The sequence below is a fragment of the Carcharhinus amblyrhynchos genome, chromosome 10 (assembly GCF_965287045.1).
Source record: "Carcharhinus amblyrhynchos chromosome 10, sCarAmb.v2.hapA, whole genome shotgun sequence".
Lineage (NCBI taxonomy): Eukaryota > Metazoa > Chordata > Chondrichthyes > Carcharhiniformes > Carcharhinidae > Carcharhinus > Carcharhinus amblyrhynchos.
Window position 1 is genome coordinate 66933137 of NC_137333.1, and position 19053 is coordinate 66952189.

At 38.5% G+C, this 19053-nt stretch overlaps 1 protein-coding gene across 3 annotated transcripts in view; it reads left to right on the forward strand.

Annotated features, from left to right (window-relative positions):
* Nucleotides 1–17911, forward strand: part of aasdhppt (aminoadipate-semialdehyde dehydrogenase-phosphopantetheinyl transferase) — a 45070-nt gene extending 27159 nt beyond the window's left edge. Inside the window, exons 5-7 of one of the 3 annotated variants that reach the window (XM_080197231.1) lie at nucleotides 15272–15340; nucleotides 15621–15675; nucleotides 17394–17482. In XM_080197231.1, the coding sequence (XP_080053357.1) occupies nucleotides 15272–15340; nucleotides 15621–15644 (93 nt within the window). In that variant the 3' untranslated portion in view covers nucleotides 15645–15675; nucleotides 17394–17482. Of the gene's footprint in view, nucleotides 1–15271; nucleotides 15341–15620; nucleotides 15676–17365 lie in introns of all 3 variants that reach the window. The other 2 variants (XM_080197228.1, XM_080197230.1) reach the window with 2 other exon arrangements.
* Nucleotides 17912–19053: the final 1142 nt, after the last annotated feature.

Sequence of the window (19053 nt, forward strand, 5' to 3'; positions counted from 1 at the left end):
CAACTTGTTGAAGATCCTTGCTAATCCTGACTATTTTCTTGGGAGAGTGAGGAATGGAAGTTTTTGAGAATTTACACCCACTTTGTGTGGTCTGTCCTGAGATCAATGATCTGTAATTGGTATCTCGAATGACCTTTTACCATTCCTGATTGCCTCTAGAAGTATGGTTAACTTCAGCTACAAATTTAACTCATCCAAAGTTCTGCAACTTGTTTCCTATTTTGTATGATGTCCCACACTTCACACATCTCCTTACTCATTTACATTGACTCCCTGGCATCCAACACTACAAATTTAAGTTATCATTGTCCTTAAATCCCTCCTTAATCTCAATCAAATTCAGGCAGAATTTTCCCATAATTTGTCAGTGTGTCAGGCCTGACTCAAAACTGGCATGTATTTCTCTAGAAGCACAACCGAGTTTTCAGATCAGATCCAGAACCACTCTGACAAAGCCAAATCTGCAGGCTTGCGGGGCCTGATAGAGATCAAGGCACCATTTTTAAAGGGCGCAAAAGGTCAGCACTAAAGTTAAATTTGCCCCCTGCCCCCACCACAGAGATATCAGGAGCTCTGTCATGTCGGCAAGGTTTGAATATTTAGAGGGAGGTGGGGAGGGCTCAGTAATTATGTTAAAATGTATGTAAAAACATTAAAATTATGTTCTCGCCCTTTGTGGACATGAGTTACTGGGGAGGGGCTTAGGAAATGCGATCTTGCCAGCTAATCCAGGCTGAAAATCGCCCCTTATATCTGTAACCTCCAGCCTTGAAAGCTCCTTTTCCAAAATTCACTCTTTCTCCAAGTGCTGGGTCTCTGGCCTCCCCTCCTTTCGCCTCACCATTAATGACAGTACTTTCAGCTGTCTACAAATTCCTTCCTTAAACCTCCATCTTGCTACCACCTCAGCTCTTTAAAAATCATCTCATCGATCAAATTTAAAACTAATCCTCCTGCTATCTCTTTAGTTGGTTTCTGTGAAAAGGTTTGGGATGCTTTTCAACATTTGATAATCTATTAAATACAGGTTATTAAACTGCAATATATTTAAATCAAATGAATTTAAATCAAAATTCCTTTGCTTACTTAGTGCACAAAAGTGGAACTTTTAGACACTTAATAAATCTGACATATCACTAATGTGCTATCCAGTGATGCACTATAGAAATATTGTTATGATCTCAGTTTGTGCACAGCAAGTTCCCTCAACAGCAATGACCAGATAATCTGTTTCATTGATATCCACGAGAAGGATAAGTATTGGTCTGTGAAGCAAATTCCTTTCTTTTCTTTGAGAAGTGTCAAGTATCTGCTACATCTGCCTGAATGCATTAAGATCTCATCCAAAGAAGAGTGCTGACAGCGCAGCAACCCTGCCGCACTGCATTGATCACATGCTTGGAGACTTGAACACAAAACGTTCTGAGTCAGAAGTTAGAGTGCTCCACTGAGCCACAGCTGACACAGTCATATTGGAAGTTAGTTAAATATAATGGCGAGAAAGAAAATGTGCACAGAGCTATCATCTTGTGTTAATATCAGGAGACCAGCTGTTCTGCAGGAAAAACACTGCCATGCAGAAAATATAATTTACGTTCGCTAGTAATAAACTGTGACAATTTAGATATATTTAGTCTTCCTGTGTTGACATTTCCCATTTCCTACCTATTTTAGTTAGCAATTACTGGCACCCTTACAGTATTGTATGGCAAAAAATGCTGTGTGTCGTTCATAACGTTTGTCAGCAAACTACTTGTAACTAAATAAATCTTACATTTTTCTTTCTATATAAATCAAAGTTTTCAGGATGAAGACACTTATCTTTATCGATTAAGTTTGATTGCACATTCCAATGTGAATGGTTATATTAATTACAGGAAATATGAAAAGTCTGTTTTGGATTTAGTTTTCATAATGTAAGAGATTTTTATAGAAATTTAGAATATTCAGTGCAAATCCTGTATTTGTTTATTCTTGAAAGTGATAATGCTTGAGCTTGAGTGTTTTCAAAGTCATGTCTATATCAGTTCAAGGTGTAATAAAGGAAAATACTATAGAAGCTGGAAAAACTCAGCAGGTCAGAAGACTCTTTGTCGACTCAAAACATTGGTTTTGAGTCCTGGTCCCCCCATGCCGACAGTATAGTTAAGAAAGCCCACCAACACCTTTACTTTCTCAGAAGACTAAGGAAATTTGGCATGTCAGCTACAACTCTCACTTTACAGATGCACCATAGCAAGCATTCTTCCTGTTTGTATCACAGCTTGGTAGGTTCCTGCTATCCCCAAGACCACAAGAAACTACAAAAGGTTATGAATGTAGCCCAATACATCGTGCAAACCAGTTTGCCATCCATTGACTCTATCCAACTTCCCACTGCCTTGGCAAAGCAGGGACCCCATGCACCCAGACATTCCCTTTTTCACTTTTTTCCATCAGGAAAAAGATGCAAAAGTCTGAGGTCACATAACCACCGACTCAAGAATAGTTTCTTTCCTGCTGCCATCAGACTTTTGAATAGACCTACCTTGCATTAAGTTAATCTTTCTCTCCACCCTAGCTGTGACTGTAAAACTATATTCTGCACACTCTTGTTCCCTTCTTTACGAACGGTATGCTTTGTCTGTAATAGCACGCAAGAAACAATACTTTTTAATATATGCTAATACATGTGACAATAATGAATTAAATCAAAACATTAACTCCATTTCTCTTGCTGCCAGATGCTGCCAAAGCTATTTCAATTCAAGGTGTATTAGATACTATAACAATTGCAGAATGTTCTCAAAGTGGTCAAAAGTATTAATCAGCATGAATATCACTACAAATATGCAACTTGGTCTCAAAATGAATCTCAATGACAGCAGTTGCATTGAGTCATTGAGTGGTGTTCCATGTTTCATGTCGATTAATATTAGCTACTAAAACAGAGTCCTTGTGCAGTATACCCAGAATCAGTGGTTTAAAAAATCCTCCTTGAATTTACACGGAGCTGCAAGTCCCAGTCCCAAACAGAATTGCGGAAACCACACTGTTTGTGTTAGCCAGCCACAAGATAAACAAAAGCCCCTTGTTTGTTCATTTCACACAGTAGAAACCAAGTGTTTCTATTATTATCACAATTGAAGTCTGCTGTTCATTTATCTATTTCCAGATACCTGATTTTAATTCCATTTCCTTACTTTTAAAACTTCAATCCCCACTAAAAGTTATACTCGTAAAACATTGTGATCATGAAATTAGACAATTGCTTTTTATTTAATTCTGTTGCTGTGTAATGCACCCATCAATTCATCAACTCTATTTTTCAGCCATTTTGACAGATTTATCCCCAATTTTGTTCATTTCGCAATGCTATTGCGAACTTCCTGTAATTTATTTAATGCAGTCTCTCCCTAATCTGTATAATACTGTTATGGTTTTGAGCCTGTTGTAGACATTTTCTTGTGTTGAGACACTCCTTTCAGCGTCTTTCTTTTTTAAAAGATGCCTAAATTGCAATGTATCTATTTGATTGGTAGAATAACTTGGAGATTGAACAATAAAATTTCCTGTCTGTTCAATTGGAAATTCATGTCCTTGTGCACATTTCTATTGAATCTCTCCAAAGATAGATTGTATTATCATTAAAAAAAACAATACTTGCATCAAATTTTAAGCTGCCTTCTTCCACAGTGAAGTATAATCAGAGTTTCTCAGTAAAATAGTATTCAGTATAACAAAGACTATAGATCCCTGACAACATCCTGGCTATACGCTGAAGACTCCTGCTCCAGAACAATCTTCACCTCTAACTAAGGATACCATACTCCCCAACATTCCTAAGGAATATAAGAAATTCTTCCTTGAAGACTTCAATGCCTGGGTTGGAAAGGATTCCTAACTCTGAAAAGGAACCATTGGAAAGGAGGGAGTTGAGAACTGTAATTTCAGTGGAGTTCTCCTGCTCACCAAATGCTCGGAACACCAGCTTGTCATCACTAACACACAGTTCGGTCAAAATTGACAAGTTCAAGACTTTCTGGAGACATCCACAATCAAAGTATTAGCACATGATCGATCTCATAACCATCGGATCCCGAGATCAAAAGGATGCCTTCAACACCAAAATGATGACCAGTGCAGACAACTGCTGGACAGACCACAGCTCATCCGCTCCTCTGTGTCTATCAAATATCACCAGAAGCAATGGGGAATGAAGAAACAGCTCAGAAAAAAGATTTATGTTGAGCAGCTTCAAGAGTCAGGCATGTTAGTGAACTTCCAACAATGTCTTCGCCAAAATGTCCAAAGTGTTAATTTTAATGGAGTGGAGGAAAACTGTAAAGGGCTGAAGTCAGCCATCATTTCAAGCTATGAAGAAACCATCAACCACAAGACCAGGAAACAGCGATGCACTTACAAACCTCCACACTATCAGAAGGATGTGGAGGCTTTGGAGAGAGAGTGCAGAAAAGGTTTACCAGGATGTTGCCTGGTATTAACTATTAGGGGAGATTGAATAAACTGGGATTGTTTTTCTTGGAGAGACAGAGGCTGAGGAGCGACCTGATCGAAGTTTATAAAATTATGAGGGGGAAGAAAGCGTGAACAGTTGGAAGCTTTTTCCCTGGGCAGAAATGACAATCATGAGGAGACACAAGTTCAAGGTAAGGTGGGAAAGGTTCAGTGGAAATGTGCAGGGTAAGTTTTTTATGCAGAGAGTGGTGGAGCCTGGAATGCACTGCCAAGTGAGGTGGTTGAGGCAAATAAGCTAGCGACATTTAAGACTTATCTGGATAGACATATAAACAGATAGGGAATAGAGGGATGCAGGCGGTTGGTCTAGATAGGACAACATAATCAGTGTTGGAGGGCCAAAGAGCCTGTTCCTATGCTGTACCGTTCTTGCCCTTCATTGATCTGACCAAGGCTTTTGACTCATCAATCGGGAAGTGCTACGAACAACTCTGTCAAAGTCCAGTTGTCCAGAGAAATTCATCAATGTTCTCCGACTCCTCCAGAACAAGATGTCGGCAACAGTCCTCACCAATGGAAATAAGACAAAAGCTTTCAAAGTCAAGCAGGAATGCTCCATCACCCCCACACTTTTTTTTTCCACCTTCAACACCATCATCCTTCACCTTGTCAAGGACAGGCTTCCGAGTGGAGTGTACATCATCCACAGGATGAAAACTTGTCAACCTCAACCAGTTCTTTGCAGAGTTTTTTTATTCTTTCACAGATGTGGGCATCATTGACTAGACTAGTAGCTATTGGCCATCCCTAATTGTCCTTGATCTTGTGGTGAGCCTGTGTTACTTATTTGGATGCTAGTGAAAGGACCTCAAGAAATCCCATACCTGAGAAAACTTTGCAGGGACACTGCGGAGAATCAAAATGAATTCCTGACAGCTGTGGTACACCTTGGTTTGGTCCCAAGAGAAGTGAAGGAACCCTCAAGATCCTTTCATGCACAGGGATGCTCTTGAATAAAACAAGGAGTAATCCTGTTAAGATTTTCAAGTTTAAGGTATGGGTTCATGAAAAATACTATTAAGTTGCTACTTTGTTTAACTTTTGTGTAATAAGTTTTGTTGATTAAAACTTGAAACCTTATGGCATAATTCTTTCAGTTAATAATTGGAAGTTTGAATTTTTTTTTAAGAATTTAGTGATCTCCCTTCAATTTATAATGGTGTTATCAAGCAGCACTTACCCAGCCATAATCTGCTTATTCATGGTTAGTTTGAGTTCTGCTGGGGGCACTGGGTTCCAGATCTCATTACAGCATAATTCCAAATGTGGACGAAAGAATTGAATTCCAGAGATGAGGAAAGAGTGAATACTCTTGACATCAAGTCAGCATTTGACCAAATGTAGGATCAAGGAAGCGGAGCAAAATTGAAGATAGTGAAACTTCTGGTCATATCTAGCATGAAGGACGATGACTGTGGATTGTTGGAGACCAATTGTCTCAGTCCCAGGATATCACTGTAGAAATGCCACAGGCAATGTTCTTGGTACAGCCATCGTCAGCAGCTTCATTGAAATGTCCTTCTCTCCACCATAAGATGAGAAGTGGCAATAATTGCGCATGTTCAGTACTATTTGATACTCACTATATTCTGAAGCAGTCCATGTCCACATGCAACAAACTTGAAGCAACATTCAGGCTTTTGCTGATAAATGGCAAGAAACAGCCGTGCCACTCAAGTGTCAGGCAATAAACACCTCTAACCAGGGAGAATCTAACCATCCACCACTCAATATCCTAGGGGTTCTCATTAATCAGAAACATGAGTTCCATTTGACATATCACCTGAAGAACAACGTTTACTGCAATATAGCTTCTCTGCAGTATTGTGCCACGCAGCCTAGCATATACACTTTGATTAATGCCTAGTGTTGATTTTTTTCATTTAACAACAAATGAAGGAAAATATAACCCAAACCCTGCAAATTGACCATTTATTACCGAGTCTCAGAACATGGTACATGAAGATTTATAGATCTGAATCTTATAAATATTGTGACTGCAAGAGCAAGTCAGAAGCCAGGAGTTCTGTGACAAATGATTCACCTCCTGACTCCCCAAAGCCTGTCCATCATCTACAAGTCAGGAGTGTATTGGAATTCTTTCCACTTGCTTGGGTAAGTACCATTCCAACAATGCTGAATAAGCTTGACACCATCAGGACAAAGCAACCTGCTTGACTAACACCATGTCCATCACATTCACTCACTCACATAATGGCAGCGAGGGGGATTGAATATAAAAGTAGGGAGGTCTTGCTGCAGCTGTATAGGGCATTGGTGAGGCCGCAGCTGGAGTACTATGTGCAGTTTTGGGCGCCGCACCTGCGCAAGGATATTTTGGCCCTGGAGGGAGTGCAGAGGAGGTTTACTAGGCTGATACCGGAGTTGAGGGGATTGAGCTATGAGGAGAGGCTGAATAAACTAGGCTTGTACTCGTTAGAGTTTAGAAGAATGAGGGGAGATCTCATTGAGACGTATAAGATGATGAATGGGATGGATAGGATAGAGGTGGAGAGACTCTTCCCGCTCAAAAAAGACACTAGGACTAGGGGGCACAGCCTCAAGATAAAGGGGAGGCGGTTTAGAACGGAGTTGAGGAGGAACTTCTTCACTCAAAGGGTGGTGAATCTCTGGAATTCTCTGCCCGTTGAAGTGGTGGAGGCTGCCTCGCTAAATATTTTTAAGAAGCGGGTTGATGGGTTCTTGATAAGAGAGGGGATTAAGGGTTATGGGGAGAGGGCGGGAAAGTGGAACTGAGCCACAACAGATCAGCCATGATCTTATTGAATGGCGGGACAGGCTCGAAGGGCTAGATGGCCTACTCCTGCTCCTATTTCTTATGTTCTTATGTTCTTATATATCATCCATAAAATCCACTGCTGCAACTCACTAAGGATCATTTGACAGCACTTTTCAAAGCTGTAACCCCTAACACCCAGAAGGATAAGGACAGGAGATGCATGGAAACACTGCCACCTGCAAATTCCCCTTACTTGGAAGTATATCACTGTTCCTATACCATTACCAGGTCAAATTCCTGGTACTCCCTTGCTAACAGGACTGTGGATATGCCTACACCAAATGGACTGTATTGGATTAAGAAGGGTGGCTTTCCACCACCTTCTCAAAGGCAATTAGGGTTGGGCAACAAATGCTAACTCTCCTAGTAAAGTTCACATCCCATGAAAAATATAAAAACGTACCATTTATTTCGATCAGATTTGACAGTAAGTGACACTTGAAGTGAATTACCTTACCTTAAGAAACTGGTTTTCCTGTGTTATATAAATACAAGTTGTTGTTTTTGTCCTTTAACCTTTCTCTTTACCTTCAGCAAAAAGCTGATTACTCGCTTGCTGGTGAAAAATTACATAATTTCCTGTCCATACCTTAAGTCATTTTTCTCTGCCAGCTGTGTGCTAGCCACTAAAGCTGCTGATCACATCTGCTTGGATATTGTAACACCTCTTTCCCCACCTCCCAGCATGCTCCATGCAAGAAGGCAATGAATCCCTGTGGTGCAAATCTATACTGGAAAATATTTTAATGAAATATGTTCTGAGTCCATCCACCTAAACACTGCATTTTATTTCTGAATCATATCCCAGCATGACGTTGTCCTGAGAAATTCATCCCTTTGAAGTAAGTTTCAACTTTGAAGCAAGCTGCAGAAAAGATTCTGCTCTGGATCTATCGCATGGGAAAATGGAAAATACTAGAACTGTGACAGCTGCTTTAAAATAATAAATAGTGCATTTTTATTTAATTCATTTTGCTGTTTTATTACCAACTGCCTTGACCTATGTTTCCTCTTTTCTGTATTCTATCCTAACTTCTCACCAATCGGCCAACAACTCCCTGCCCCCTCTTTTTCCCTTCCGATCATAAAATGCTTACAACTCAGAAGGAGACCATTTGACCCGTTTTATTTGTACTAGCTATGCAAGAACAATTCAGTTATTCCCACACTCCCTTCCTTTTCCCACTGTCCTGCATTTTTCCCCCTGCAGATACTTATCCAGTTTGCTTTTGAAAGCCATGATTGAATCTGCTTCCACCACATACTCCGGCAACATGTTCCAGCTCCCAAACAGTCACTGTCTTAAAATGTTTTCCATTGATTCTTTTATTGTTTATCTTAAATTGGGGTCCTCCAGTTCTCTATCCTTCTGTCATCAGGAACAATTGCTATCCACTGGTATAGATACCTCGTGATTTTGAACACTGCTATCAAATTACCTCTCAAGCTTCTCTTTAAGGAAAGCAACCCAGCTTCTCTAATCTATCAATGTATCTGAAGTCCCCTCATCTCTGGAACTATTCTCAAATTTTTCCTGCACTTTCTCTGAAGCTCTTGCATCCTTTCTGAACTGTGGTATGCAGTACTCCAGTTGAGGTTTTAGAAAGGTTCATTATAACTTTCTTACTTTTGTATTCACACTCTATCTATAAAGCCCAGGATGCTGGATGCCTTTTTATAATTGCTTTCTCAACCTTCCCTGTCACTTAGTGAAAGATGCATTTATACCCCAAGGTCTCAGCTCCAGTACTCCCTCTAGAATTGTACTGATTAATTTATATTGCCTTTCTTTTTTCATCTAACCCAAAATGTATAATTTTACACTTCTTTGCATTAAATTTCATCTGCCACACGTCCATCCATTCCACCAGATTGTCTGAATTCTTTTGCAGTTTGTCACTATCCTCATCACGGTTTACAATAGAATTTTCATGGACTTCGGAAAGATGTCTTGTAGAAGTCCATGTAAAACAGCCAACAAAACTGAAGCTTGGAATAAAAGAGACAGTTGGAGCATGGATAACAAGTTGGCTGAATGACATGAAACAAACATCACAGTTTACAGGGTGGCACGGTGGCACAGTGGTTTGCACTGCTGCCTCACAGCGCCAGGGACCTGGATTCGATTCCTGGCTTGGGTCACTGTCTGTGTGGAGTTTGCACATTCTCCCCGTGTCTGTGTGGGTTTCCTCCAGGTGGTCCGATTTCCTCCCCCAGTGCAAAGATGTGCGGGTTAGATGGATTGCCTGCGCTAAATTGTCCCTTAGTGTTGGGGGACTAGCTGGGATAAATGCATAGGGATACGGTCTGGGTGGATTGTGGTCAGTGCAGACTTGATGGGCCGAATGGCCTCTTCATGCACTGTAGAGTTCTATGATTCTATGAATACTTCTAAGCTTTGTCGTCTATACGTTTTGAAATTGTACCTTCCACACTCAAGACCAGCTCATTAATATATAGATCAGGGAAAAATAGTAGTCCTAGTAGCAGCCTCTGGGCAACCACAGTGCGCATCTTTCTCCAACTCTGCAAAACAACCATTCACCACTTCTCTGTTTCATGTCATTCAGCCAACTTGTCATCCTTGCTCCAGCTGTCTCTTTTATTCCATGAACTTCAGTGTTGTTAGCATGCCTATTATATGGACCTTTATAAGATGTCTTTTGGAAATCCATGAACACACATCAGTGACATGCTCCCTTTTTCTGCTTCACCTTTCTTATCCTCTTTCATCGTAAAAGATGCTATTGTTTTGTTTGCCCTACCTTTCCCTCTTGTGGGAAAGTATCTTGATTTAGCCACACAATCTTATCTTTAATGGCAGGCCATTGTTTCAGGATGGTTTTGTCTCCAATCTTTATCTCAATTTATCTGATCTTTATGTCAATATATCAGTTCTCTCTGACTGAAATTAACCTTCCTCCAACTAACTATTTTTACACTGGATTGCTCCTTGACCTTTTCCATAGCTAATCTAAACCTAATGATATACTAAGATCACTGTTATCCAAATGTTCTCCCACTGGCATTCAATCCACTTAACCAATCTCATTCCCCAGAACAAGATTCAGCAATATCTCCTTCCTTGTTTCTTCCTGAAAAACAAACTGATCAAGGAAATTCTCCTGAGAACATTTCAGAAACCTTTCCCTCTCTGCCCTTTGCATTATTACTATCCCTGTTTATATTAGGATGATTAAAGTCACTCATCGTCATTTCCCTATTTTTTATCACTCTGAAATTTTGCTGTAAATTTGCTTCTCCATACCTTTTCCGTTACTTGGTTGGTTATGTAACACACCCAGTAGTGTGAGAGCATCCTTAATGTATCTTAACTCTGATCATACAGATTCTGTGGGCCTTGATAAAGTTGTAATGAAGATTCAACTACCTTTTACTTGCAAGGAGGGTTTACAGTTATAAGGAAAGGTTTAAACTTGGGGACTTTTTTTACTGTGATAGATAAATTACATGAAAGATTTTGACGATACATTTTCAAGATGTTGGCAGAATAAATAATGAAAGATTGTTTTCTTCATTTCATAAATCACTAATAACCAGTGGATAGACACAGGATTATCACTGGAAGAACAAAAAGAAAATTAAGAATTATTTTCACATGCAAATGATGAAAATTTGGAATGTATTGCCAAGTTTCCATTGAGATAGGCAAAAACATTATTTAAAAGGTAATTTATTAGTTGAAATGAAAGATTAGGATTAAAGTATAGAGCAATTGAAGGATATAAGAAGTGACACTGATACCAGCATGAGGGACTTAATGGCCTGGGCTATCAGCTTATGATTTTGTTTACTGCCAATCAGAACAGAGGCTAGGCTCCTTATCACTGGGAATGTCATCACCAGATCAGCGAAGCATGAATGAAAAATTGGGACTGCAACACCTGAGCACAGGTGATGTATAGCCTAAGAGAATAAAAAAGGGATTCATACCCACAGAAGTTTAAATAAAATTGAGCTCGCAATGTTCAGACATATGGTAATAAAATCACCAAGTAATTGCCTGTCATTGAAATGCAATGATCAGTTGTGACAGGCAAATGCTACTCAAAAATATTAACTTGGAACAATTAAAGCAATCACTGGTTGTTTCTCATCTTATAATTGTTTAATTTTGCGCAGTTACTCCAGGGGAAATTATTCTTGAAAATGAAAGGCAATATAATGTAATTACTGCGTCATTCCAACATACAAATGTGCACCCACCTGTTACCAATGAAGCACCTATTGTCAGACTTATGCCATGTTGAAAGAAACCCTTCGGAGATGAATTCAAGCAGTTCCATGGAAATCTCTCCTGATGTTTTCACTCCTCTCTACAATTTAATGGCCCAGAATTTGATGTCATTAAAACTGTGAAACTAGCTGGAACTTCTGGTGCTACACTTGTGAAGTAGAACTCACAAATCCAGACTGCTATCAGCGATTGATTCCCTTATGCTCCCCAAGATGTGCTGTTGAAAACCCAGATGGAAATCATAAAAATCATTTGATTTGACCTGAACTTCCATGTTTTATACTATTAGTCATATTGTAAAAACCCTTGGAAAATGTTGTATCTTGTTGATTGAGGGCCAACTGTTTTAGATTGTGCTATGACATAATTGTTGCTGAACAATCTCTCTAGCCCTAAAAAAAAACAATTTTATACTAAATCATTATCTTGGTCAGTAGAATGGAAAATGCTAGATGTTAATTATTAACAATATCCACAATAGAGCAAAGGTTTTGTCTTCAAAAAACATGACTTTCGTACTCTTAACATATTTGGATTGTGATGAGATTTGTACTGCAACACTGCCAAAACATTTAATCAAGTTTACATGTTGGCTAACTTCATTCATGGAGACATGCCTATTATCCCCTATGGAACATGTGGTAACTAACATTTTGAATTGTTCATGAGAACCTCATCGAGGAATTTTTGTTGCAATGTGACTCCAGTTGTCCCTTTTTTACATATTGTTGCTGTTCTAGCTTTCTATTAATAGATTCACTGGTCTCTTGTTGTTCTTTATAGTTCCTTGAAATGAAAGGTACAATATACATTTTCTTTCATTTGCTTCTTATTGCTCCAACAATGTGACTGTGGTATATTGAGCAAGGTAAAAAACACATTGAAAAGCGCTTTACAAAATTCACTGATGAACCAGCTGACACCTGCGCCACATAGAGATCATTAAGCTGTTGTGATTCTCCTTCAATTGAACTAGCTTGGTAGCTGAGCAGTCTTTCTGGTAAACTATACCTTAATTGCATCCTCATTTATTATTTGCTGACATTGCGGCTACTCTGAACCTTCTTCTTAGGCTGCCTTCCATGGCAGGTAGGAAAAGACATTGATAAACTACTTTAAATAGAGCTGGATTGATGACAGTTTTAGCATTAAGTATGTCCAATCCACTCTTCATGAATTTGTCTGCCTCCTGCTTTGTGACTATTGTCTTGCTTTTTCATTTAGACCTGCATTCAATTTTCCACTTACTGTGGCAATCATTTTGAAACAAGCTGTTCTGCTTATGATTTGGATATTTTAATTTCCTGACTAAAATTTATGTGCTTACTGCTGAAAACTAATTTATCTAATGTCTGAAAATATATCTCATTAAGCCTTCATAAACATACTGTCAGTCTGAATTGTATAATATTAAAGCTGATGAGGTGCAAATATTCTCTTTCAGCCCCAGCCAATGAAATTTTTAGCAATGCTTGATTTTTAAAGGGATTTCATACCACATGGTGTCTACCTTATAAAATGTTTAGAAGCATGTCCATTTCTGAATATTTAGAAAAGTAAACAAACAATTCTGTTATAAGTCTGACGTCTAGGATTAAGGTTTGGAACAAAATGCACAAGTAACTTTGGACATTGTTTGCATTTAAAGAGAAAACAGCTTTTACCTTAATTGTGTAAAGAAATCTTGCAGCTACAATTCTATTGCATTTTTTTTTCAACACCGCTTTAGTCCTTGGTTACATAGCAACATTTGAATCATACAGTTGTTTTCTGTTAATAAATGTTCGTTAATAACAGTAAGACATCTGCATATCGTCTCAGCCAGGCTAATACATGGCCCAGGAACACCTAAAAAAAAGGGAAATAAATAAGTGGAAAATAATAGGAATTTCAATCGAGAAATATCATTATGTGATTTTTGGTTCTGATTTGTTTAAATATCAATGGCACATAAAAATTTCACATGAAATTGTATTCTACTTTGGAAGCCTCAGCCCTCTTAGATAAGTGCAGCATGGATAAATGAACATGCAAAACTTAATTTAAGTACTTACTATAATGATAACATACTGCATGTATTTTGCGCTTTTAACCTAGAAAACATTAACAAGACACTTTACAGAAGCACCATCAATTAATGTTGAATGCCAAAATTAAAATGATGTTAGGAATGATTAAAGAGAGTGTTTGAAAAAGGAGAACGAATTCCAGAGCTTGCCACTTAGAAGGCTGATGGCATGGTCCATCATTGAACAGGCTAGAGTGGAAAGGATGGAGAGAGGAGGTTATTGTGGAGAAAGGCATGAAGTGATTTTAAAAAGCAGGATAAGAAATTTAGCTTTGAGATCTTGTGGACTAGCAATTAGTTTAGGTGCACCTCATCAACTTTAGTATTATTTAATCCAGACTAACAATATGTTAATGAAGGCTTAATGAGATATATTTTCTGACACTAGATAAATTGGTTTTCAACAATAAGCACATAAATTTTAGTCAAGACATTAAAATATCCAAACCATAAACAGAACAGATTATTATTTTTTCAACACCACTTTAGTCCTTGGTTGCTTAGGAAGTAAGATGTAAGTGAAACTCGGTGTGGGATAGAACTTTGGCAGCAGAGCTTTGGATAGCTGAAGATTACAGAACATGGAGGAAAGCAGAGCAGCTAGAACAACAATGGGATAGTTAAGTTTGAAGATGAGAAAAGCACAGGCAACAGTTTTAGCAAATGGTCTGGGATGAATAGAAGATAGGGATAAAAGTAAACAGTTTTTATAGTGAAGATAATGTCTGGTGGGAAGGTAATTTAGGATCCGATAGGACACAGAGGTTCTGAACAGTTTTTTTCGACCTTGGCTAGAATTGGTGTGAAAGAGTAGTTTCTGAGGTTAAGATGGCTTAGGTCTTCCAATGTTTAATGTGAGATAGTTGTGGCTCATGTAGGTCTGGATGTCAGAAAAGAAATCTGACAACACATGCACCTGAAGAGTGGTGAGAAACAGCGGAGAGATGTTGCTGAAACTGTCTTAATCAGTCACATATTACGTCTCCTTATTACTGGGATGATGTGCACTATCCCTCCTTGACTTTCATGACAGAGCTACAATCAGCAGAATTAATCTGACAAACATTCTCGGGTTCCTGTTTCTGCTGCAGGTGGCTCATACAACTTCTTACAGATTGGTAGGTATTATGTTCAAAATCTTGTCAATTCCTCAAGCTATCTGGCTGGATCAACCAGTCCTGTTTTGATTCAGTTTCACCTCTTAGTCATCTTGTTAATTAACCATTCTCTTCCACAACCCAATCCCTATAGCTGGTTTCACTCAATTAATCAGCTTGTTGATATATCCTAAATTTATTTATGGTCCATCACTGTGTTCTACAAATAAACCCAATAAGGATGAGTTGGGCTGAATGACCTGTTTATGTGCTGTACATTCTAAATAGGCGCATGAAATATTGTATAGATGAATTACATTTAGTTGTACTTTATTTATATCATAATTTTGCACTAAAGCATTGTATTAGCTTGGCTACTTTAAATTTGTCCTAACACTAAACTTATGAAGATGGCTTTGGCAATATTAATGAAGACACATTATAGCATATTCATCCACTTCCAGTTTAATGTCTCTCATTTTCATATGTACAAAGCTATGAATGACTAGAGCTTTACTTTTTTCTACTAGGAAACTATGCTGGATGAGAACCATCATGTTGCTGTTGCACTTGGTAAACCAGACATGGTCACTGCACAGGTAATGATAGCTACTTAATATTACATAGTATTTAAGACACAAAAACAGACCATTTTACCCCCAATAGGTTTGGCTAATATTGACGAACAAACTGAAAAACAAAAATTGCATTTCTATGAGTTTAATATGTAGATGCATCAAAGTTAATAAACTAGAAAATGTCTCAGAAGTTACCCGTGGAGCTTTTGTAAAATTTCCTGCAGACTGAGTCAATCTTGTTATCTGACAGTGGAAGATGTGATGCCGAATACTGAACTCCTGCTGTTTATTTCGTTGTTAGATGATGTCGGAACAAAGAAAATAGTTAATTATCACTTCTGAGCAAGATGCAAAAAGTGAGCTGCTCTTACTCTTTCTAGACATATATTATCACATAACAAACAGCTGTGAACTCTGATTTCTTTGAGGAGAGGGGAGGCTTCTGGTGCTTACCATTATTATTGGCATTCGCATATGCACAGCCAAAAGTAGAAATCAAAAGTTGCCACCAGTGATAGCCTGTTGTTCCACAGTGCACACACATTGGATCAATTAGAAATTACTTAATTGACACAAACCTCAACAATTTATGCTGTATTCTTGCTATAAGAATCAATGAAAATCTTTGAATCTTCAATCAAGGGTAACTGAGATTTTTAACAACAATTTTTAACAACCAGAGTAACCCCTCTGGTCTTGAAAAACAAATTGAATCAATGCAGAGTCTCATTCCCTCAAGTAGAATTTTTAAATTGTCCTTTCTGTTTTGGGTATTTCCCATTGGGATCATCAACCAAGGTTGCACAGAATAGTTTGTGTCAACCAGCAGGCATTCATCATGGGCACCATAGGTTGCTAAAGTACATAGAAGCCTCCTGGATAATAGACTTGTGCAATTGTTTTCCATTAATAAATATATTCCAATAACAGTAAGCTACCTGAATGTTGTCTTGGCCAATGGTGATGCATGGCCAATGATTCCTAAAATGAGAGGGAAAATGAACTGGGAGTAGGAGGAAATTCAGTCTTATCCGTTAACAGTCAATTCATGCCTCTTTGTCACAGAGAAAGAAATGAACCTGTCACCCTGCCAAATGTAACATTTTGCACTTGTTTGACATAAATATACCTATGGTGTCTTATGAAACACTACAGTACAATACAGTGGTTAGCACTGCTGCTTCACAGCTTCAGGGTCCTGGGTTCGATTCTCGGCTCAGATCACTGTCTGTGTGGAGTTTGCACGTTCTCCTCGTGTCTGCATGGGTTTCCTCCAGGTACTCCGGTTTCCTCCCACAGTCCAAAGATGTGCGGGTTAGGTTGATTGGACATACTAAGAAATTGCCCTTTTGTATCCAGGGATGCGTAGGTTAGAGGGATTAGTAGGTATAATATGTAAGGATATGGGGGTAGGGCCTGGGTGGGATTGTGTTCAGTGCAGACTTGATGGGCTGAAGGGCCTCTTTCTGCACTGTAGGGTTCTATGATCTAAGATCTACAATAACAGTTAATACGGTAGTAACCAAATATTTTGTTCTGCATAACAGTCCTCCATGAATTTTAATGTGGATATCCATGAGCTTTATTCCTCCTTTGGAAGGCCAACATATGTTGTCCATTCCTAATTGCCCTTTAACTGAGTGACTAGCTAGGCATTTTAGAGGGCAGTTAAGAATCAACCACATTGCCCAGGTCTGGAATCACATGTAGACCAGATCAAGTAAAGATGGCAGATTTCCTTCTTTAAGGACATTCATAGACCAGATTGACTTTTATGATAATCAATTATAGTTTCATGGTCACCATGACTGAAACTAGATTTCAATTCTGTATTTATTAATTAATTGAATTTAAATTCCATTTGAACTTATGTCCCCACAGCATTAACCTGGGCCTCTGGATTACGAGTCCAGTGATAATGCCACCATCTCCTCTTTATGCTGCATGCATAGCCTTGCACTTCAGGAATTAAAGTGATTATTTGTAAACAAGTGTAAAAACTGCATTACATCAGTTGCCAAGTATTACAATACTTTTTTTTCACAGAATTGTTCTGTATCTACCCTTTCTTTAGCTACAAGAGAACATTAATCAGGAACCATCCCGTTTCACACTTCTGACCTTTAAGGATCTAATAGCCTCAGCCAAAGCTATGGCACCAGAGAATCCAATGTACTGGGCGAACTTTCAAGCTAAGCAGGAAAAAGCAATTCGCCAACATCGGATGCCTATATGACATTATTACTGCAAGGAGCAGAACTGTCAACACTGAATCTTGGGTACCTTAATCACAGAACTTGGGCAACTGAAGGATACAATGCACAGTATAAATCAATAATTTCTATTTCTTCAGAGAGAGCTCCTCTTAACCAATGTACAGAATGATTGATACGCACTTTGATTTTAGATTGGTGATTTTTGACAATGAGTGTAACAAGGTCTCATTGACTTTTTTTTTAACGTTGTGCTTTTGCAGCCCAACAAAATGTCAGTATGACAGCTGAATGGATTGAAAAGAGTAAAATATTCTTATGATTTACGAAGAAAATGACTATTGTGTTGTGATATTCCAATAAACAGGATTGGAGGATCTTTCCTGAGAAATGTATTTTTATTCCAGATTAGCCATGTGCAGAGCACATTTCTCTGAATTTTAGACTGGGGGACGGGGTAGCTGCAGTAAACACTTTAGCATGAGAAATCCAGATAAACAATTGTTCACCTTACAAAAGCAGCCTTTAGGTATAACAACATAAATTCTTCTTTATGCTTGGTATTTGCTGCATCCTGCAAGATTAGACCTGGACCATCTGACAATAATGGGATCAGAGCAAGATAAGTACTGTCTTTCAAGTCCTTCTAGTGTGCATTGGTGTTCACCACATGAACCTAACACCTTATACTATGTTTTGAAGCATCCACACTGCCTGATGAACCTCAGTTTGTTTCTCTTTGTGGCAGAAAGTATTTACCACTTATGCATCAAATGGACAACTATCAGGCTTTAAACGTTGTGTTATTTGCGGTGATATGTTCACTATTTCAAATAGAACTAATTTCATCCCACATATGACGTGGTTTCTTGCCAAATCTAATTTAAGGTTTTAGCCTTGTTCCACTGCAACCAATTCTTGGGAATTAGGAACAAATGAGAACCAAGTTGTTTTCCTGCCTTGTCTTCAGTCAAAGACAGTTCCAGATGACATTGCCAGTATTGTATGAGCTCGAGTGAAATAAGCCCAAAAATGAACCAAGGACATTTCTATTTGGATAAATTGTGTAGGTGTCATTTAGCACTGTGATTATGTTCATTTCTCCCTCCTCGTCTCCCCTACAATACCTCCCCTTTGACTCTCCCCACCAGAGAAAATTGCTTCTGTGAACTTTGAATTGAGTTGTTGGAAAATAAAATTGACCTCAAAGCTTCTAATTGAAGAAAGTAACATTTTCGTGAGCAAATTAAGCATCTACACAAGGTGATTAAACACCTTTTTTGGATTTTACTTTTCATTAAAACTTATGTGTGCTCTAAATGCTCATGGCATTAATTGTTCCAATTACAGATGAAGATAGGGTTAGAAACCCAACCATGTGTTTTCTCAGAGATGTGGGATATTATTATCAAGACCCAGGCAGATAGGTGAAGAAAAAGGGAATGTGATTTTAATGTCTTGTAGATTTTCCAGATTTATTCATCACAGCAAATTTCTTTAGGATATTGATGCCCAATATCT